The 6,522-nt window shown below is 41.8% G+C and overlaps 1 protein-coding gene across 5 annotated transcripts in view; it reads left to right on the top strand.

The window, feature by feature from the left end:
• The first annotated feature begins 4,490 nt into the window (after positions 1 to 4,490).
• The window catches only part of TAMM41 (TAM41 mitochondrial translocator assembly and maintenance homolog), a 666,331-nt gene continuing 664,299 nt past the window's right edge, over positions 4,491 to 6,522 (top strand). For all 5 annotated transcript variants that reach the window (XR_011023981.1, XM_068253613.1, XM_068253614.1 and 2 more), the window contains exon 1: positions 4,491 to 4,718. Coding sequence is in view for 4 of the 5 variants with exons in the window: in XM_068253613.1 (XP_068109714.1) it covers positions 4,581 to 4,718 (138 nt within the window). In the remaining variant the exon portion in view is untranslated. The remainder of the gene's footprint in view (positions 4,719 to 6,522) is intronic.

Raw genomic sequence — 6,522 nt, 5'->3', positions numbered from 1 at the left:
CTGACGCGTCCACTAAAGGTACCGTATCAAATGGTCTCGCCTTTTCCTCCGTTAGTGGGTACAGCTTCGCAATGCGATTGTTGAAAGTCTAGTAAGGCCACATCTGGAATATGGATCTGGAAATCAGTTCTGGCCACCACATTATAGGAAAGATATTGAAGTTTTAGAGCAGGTGCAGAGACGAACAAAAAAAGTGATACGTGTGATGGAAGGTCTCACTTAAAAAAAAAAGGTTAGATAAAATAGGTTTATTTAGTCTACAGAAAAGACGCCTTAGAGGGGATCTAATTAACATGTATAAATACATCAGAGGGCAATATAATAGCTTGGCGGATGAGCTTTTTGTCCTTAGGCCTTCTCAAAGGACTAGAGGACATGATCTGCGCATTGAAGAAAAATGTTTTAGCCATTTATTTAGGAAAGGGTTCTTTACAGTAAGAGTGGAATGCATTGCCAAAGGAAGTAGTTATGGAACATTCGATAACTGCATTTAAAGGGGGTTTAGATGCTTTCCTTGCGTTGAGGGACATCCATGGCTACAATTACTAGGTAATGCCCAGTGATGTTGATCCAGGGATTTTATCTGATTGCCATCTGGAGTCGGGAAGGAATTTTTTTCCCTTTTGGGGCTAATTGGACAATGCCTTGTAAGGGTTTTTCGCCCTCCTCTATATCAACAGACCATTACACCCCCTACACACCTCCAAAGTGCAGAGTGAATCTAGCATATGCACTCCAAGTCCTCCATCACCAGCTGGATCACTCTTTCCTCGCCTTATGTCCCTTGATGGTTTACTGGTGCACAATCACTGTCTACCCCCCAACGTGCCAGGAAGAGACAGAGGAGGAGATGGTGATTCAAAGCGCAATGGCTGCATAGGTGCTGGTTTCCACTGCACTTTGCACTTGTAGTTACAGTAGCGGTTGGGGTGGTTATTGTAGCTGTGGAAAATAGTCTAGCTAGTGAAGCCAGTAGGAGTTAGTGTAGCTAGGCAGTGTAGCTTTGATAGACAAGCCTGCACCATGGACACATAAAGTGTTTTATATATATATAGCCGGATTTACCATAAGGCACTGTGTTCATGTGCCTAAAGGAGCATGATGATGGAAAGGCAGCTCTCTCCCCTCCCCGAGTGCCTCTCTCCTTCCCTATGCAGAGTCCTGATGACAGTGTAAATGACAGGTTACTCAACCTGCTCTCATCATTCCACTGACGAAAACTCAGTTCAGTCAGGGGCACCTCTAGCTACCTAATCCTGAGGTTCCTCTAGCAACCTTCTTGGGGGCACCTCTAACTACTTAATACTGAGGGTACTTCTGGCTACCTAATGCTAAGGGTCACCTGTAGCTGCCTATGATGGGCAAATGAAGAAGTGACAGCCAGGTCAGCCAGCACTCTTGTGGTGCAGTTTGGTGGGGGTTATTATTAATTAGTATATATATATAGCGCCGACATCTTCCGCAGCGCTGTACAGAGTAGAGTACGTTGTCTTGTCACTAACTGTCCCTCAGAGGGGCTCACAATCTAATCCTACCATAGTCACATGTCTAGTGCAGTGTATGTATCGTAGTGTAGGGACAATTTTTTGGGAGAAGCCAATTAACCTATCTGTATGTTTTTGGGGATGTGGGAGGAAACCGGAGTATCCGGTGGAAACCCACGCAGACACGGGGATAACATACAAACTCCTTGCAGATGTTGACCTGGCAGGGATTCAAACCGGGGACCCAGTGCTTGCCAGGCAAGAGCGCTAACCACTACGCCACCGTGCTGCCCGGATTTGTAGGTTCATGGAGGGTGAAGTCTAAGGTGCCAGGATATCTGTGCCTATAGGCTCCTGTTAATATGTGTGTATGTATATATTTGGAGAGAGAGAGAGAGTTAATGTGCTCACCCGATGCTCAGGCATTCAAATTTCCTCTGTGGTGACTGTCCAGCTGCTCCTGACCTCAAACGCAGCTTTACAATGAGCCCCACCCTCACACGCAGCCACTACATGGTAGCGCCTGTATAGCACGTAGTGTGTGTTATGTCCAAAACATGTTCCTGATGACTGAGAAGCAGTGAATGAGAACAGTTCAGCAGGTGAGATTTGTAGAAAAGTGGTGGTGGTGGTGGTGGGGGGATCATTAGTGATTGGGCATTCTTGTTGCAATACCTATTTTCAAAAGATTTGATAAAATACTACAATTTGATGGTCAAATAAGACTGGTCATTAATCACACTAAATGCTAACAAAAAGAAAGCATGCCTGATGATGTATGCCAATTAGTTGGGACAGGTCATCAGGCTATAGAGTCTGACAATATTATAGATAGAGGGTGGATAGTGGCGTATGCTGTTCTGTTAGCATACCTACATTGTTGGTGTTGACCAACATAATAGCATACCTCAACATAAATTCTTTCCATGTTTATTTTTTTATGAATTGTTTATGTGTATGTATGTGTGTGTATGTATGTTTACATCTATATACTATTATTAGAGTCTTGTACACTGTCACAATGTAAAAGGAAATGTATGAAAGGCTGTCGGCATACCTAAATTGTTGGCAGGGACTAACATTATGGCATTCCTCAACACACTGGGCTCTATTCTCAATGACTTCCCGCATGCGGTAAAGTGCATGCGGGAAGTTTGCGACCAAAACATCGGCAAGTTCACATTCACAAAGGTTTCCGCATGTTTTCTCTGCATGCGGAAAAAGTGCGGGATTCATGCGGAAAAATTTCCGCAAAAGTCGGTATTTTCTGGCAAAAAAAATCAATTCTCAAAACTGTTCAGGCGCATCATTTCGTCATTATTTACCGATTTTTTTATCACCTACAAGTAGTAGGTGATATATTCTGCATCCCATTGACTTTAACCTATTTTGGTTCCTGGACGTAGTTTCTACGTCCAGGAACCATGCGCGCTACCGCGCGCTCCCGCGGCCGATCGCGCGCGTGCACGCGCACTCCTGGCCGCGGATTCGGTAGCCAGGGAATCAATGTATCGGGCTACGGTGCCTGATCATTGATTCCTCTCCCCCGCTGAAAAAGCGACAGCTTCTCTCAGAAGCTGCGCCTTTTCTGGCCGTTCCCTTCCCGATGCGTCACTGTAAGCGTATGTTACGCTTAGAGTGACGTCATGTAAACAAACTCATGGCCGCCATCTTGTGGCCAAAAAGTAATACTACACCTGTAAAAAAAAAATTTGAAAATTAACACACATTTACATTATAAATCTATTGTTTACCTCCCACCCTCCCAAAACTACCCAAATAAAATGTTTACAATAAAAAAAAAAAACATTACAATAAAAAAAAAAAACATGTAAATATTTACCTAAGGGTCTAAACTTTTTAAATATCAATGTAAAGATGAAATATTTCTATATTTTTTTTTATTTTAAACTTGTAAATAGTGATAGATGCAAAACGGAAAAAATGCTCCTTTATTTCCAAATAAAATATTGTCGCCATACATTGTGATAGGGACATAATTTTAACAGTGTTATAACCGAGACATATGGGCAAATACAATACGTGAGTTTTAATTATGGAGGCATGTATTATTTTAAAACTATAATGGCTGAAAACTGAGAAATAATGAATTTTTTCAGTTTTTTCTTATTCTTCCTGTTAAAATGCATTTACAGTAAAGTGGCTCTTAGCAAAATGTACCCCCCAAAGAAAGCCTAATTGGTGGCGGAAAAAACAAGATATAGATCAGTGCATTGTGATAAGTAGTGATAAAGTTATAGGCTAATGAATGGGAGGTGAACATTTCTCACGTGAAAACGACGGAACCTGAATGGGTTAATGAAGTCTGGAGGCTTATGGGCTGTGCTTGCTGGACTTTAACATTTTTTTTTTTAAACACTTTTTCATGCGACCTTTTTACCGCATGATTTCCGCATGAATAATGGCTGTTTCCGCATCTTTTTTCCCGCATGCGGAAAATATTTGTGAATGTGGAAAAAATGCAGTTTACCGCTGGCGGAAATTTTTCGGTAAAATTTTTCGGTGTTTTGTCATCTTTGTGAATAGAGCCCATTGACATACATTGTTTTAAGAATGAATATGTTATGGTGTTATTTATATAGATATATTTATATAATATATATATACATATATATATATATAACATTAAAAAGACTCAGTATGTAGAAGTGTTGAAGTATGCCATTGTGTTGGTCTGTGCCAACAATGTGGGTATGCCGTCAGATCGTCTTTCTCTTTCTATCCCATTGTGATGTACGTTAGAAAATGTTAACTGGGGTATATGACTACAATATTATATACATCTAATCATATACTCATATACACGCATACGTGTGTGAGTGTATGCATGTGGTGATATGTATATAATATTAACGTAGTCTACCACTCCAGTTTGCATTTTCTTTCGTTCGTCTCTGACTCTCTGTATGCTGATTTGTTAGGTATCCGATATTGTTGGTCTGCACTGAGACGCTAGCATACCACGTCACTTCCGTATGCTAGATTGTCGGGACATCCTATCTAGTTGGAACAACGGCAGATTTAAAGGGCTAGTAATGTTCTGGTGTAGCTGATCGAGCGCCTTGAATTAAAATTATGGCTGTGCAGGCAATCCAGAACTCTGGCTATCACCTACGCAGGATTCTGAACTACTTTCCTCAGGAGATTAGCCTCGCCTTCGCCTATGGCTCGGCAGTGTTCAGGCAGACTGGAGCTTCGCAGGCCAATGCTAAAGTAAGCTGAAGCCATTCATTGCAAACTTTTAAAAATATACAAATTATGAACTTTATTCAAAGACATGAGCCTGGCGTGGCTTATAACCACCACATGCATCTTACTGAGCATTAAACATATTGCTGGAAAAAAAATATAAATGAAGCAGCAGTTGTGTACATTTTTGCAACTTTTCTTTATATCGATATGCATATATACATAATCCTGAGCAAATAATCTTGGGAATATACACCTAAACATTTTCCTGATGTAAAACTTATTTCAGGCTTACCCTCTGCCTCATCTTAAAATCACAAGGTAGACATGGGGGAACTGGGAGGGAGCACAGCATCCACGTAATAATGGTGCCTGGAAAAAAGGGTGCAGGGGTTTGCCGCTAGATTGTTGGTACAATTACTGATAATTCACTACATAATTCCGATATTTTTAATTACCACTATTTAACTATGACTTAACCGAAATCTTCCCCCACACAGCACCCTACCTCTACCGTTGCCTAACCCTTAACCCTTCCTCTACCAATACCCAACCCTTAGCCTGCCTTCTATCAATGCCTAGCCCATAAACTCCCTCCTTAACAGCAGTGTAACCTAATAATAATGGGCCTGCCCAGCAAAATGTTGGATGTAGCCCCCTAGATTACTATCAGTATAGGCATAGAATAGAGATGCATACACACATTCAATTTTGATTGGTCAATCACTGACCAATTTTACCACTGCATGTAGTATGAGGGCCAACAGACTTTGAATACTGTAAACAGAGCTGAGCTCTCATAATACCTAGACGTAGTAAAATTGGCTATTCAAAATTGTATGTGTGTACCAGGCTTTACAGCCAATATTGTACATACAATACAGCTGGTTTACAATCAGTACAGGCACAGAGCAACACCTTATACTGGAGGTAACAGATCAGCACACACTGCAGCTAGTTAACTATCAGTACAGGCACAGAGTAACAGCTTATACTGTACACACTTGGGGTAGAAATTAACAACACACTGGGGGTAGAAATGAACGGCTCACACTACAGCGAGTTTATGTTCAGTATAGGTAATGGGGTAACATCTAACACTGTACATACTTGAGGTAGCAGAGATCAGCACACGCTTCAGTGAGTTTACTATCAGTACAGGCACAGAGTAACAGCTTATACTGTACATACTGGAAGCAGCAGAGATCACCACACACTGCAGCTAGTTTACCATCAGTACAGGCACAGAGTAACAGCTTATACTGTACACACTGAAAGTAGCAGAGATCAGCCCGAACCTAAGGTCCAGTTCACACTTATGTTTAAAAACGGATGTGAATGGATCCAATGTTAATAAATTGAAACCTTTGACATGCGTCCATTTGAACGGATCTAGTTTATCTGTTCAGCCAACTATTTTTTGCAGCACAACATTTTCCAGACCGCTGAGCCCAAATTGACTGGAAACAGAAGCTGAAGCCCTGCATTAAGGGCAATGAGAGAATGCAAAGTTTCTTCACACTAGAAAAGAAATTGACCATTATAAGGGCCAAAATCCATTGGGGGTAGGGGTCTGGGGGGTGGATACTAATCTGCAACGGAGCGAGCGGGTTAGGGAGGGAGGGTTTCTTACCTGGATTGGAGGAAGCGTAGTCACCTGACATGATGTGGTACACAAGGGGAAGAGACGGAAGCCTTGGTAAAAAAAAACTCCCTACCTCACTCGCCCTCTCAGCAGACCAGGGGGGCAATGGAGTGAAAACGGAACCGATCGACCGGTGATCACATCTGTTTTCACGGATCCATTTGCCAGTGTGGACCAAGCCTA

Source organism: Hyperolius riggenbachi, chromosome 9 (assembly GCF_040937935.1).
Source record: "Hyperolius riggenbachi isolate aHypRig1 chromosome 9, aHypRig1.pri, whole genome shotgun sequence".
Lineage (NCBI taxonomy): Eukaryota > Metazoa > Chordata > Amphibia > Anura > Hyperoliidae > Hyperolius > Hyperolius riggenbachi.
The sequence above is the reverse complement of the archived record's forward strand: the minus strand, read 5'-3'. Positions and strand labels throughout refer to the sequence as shown.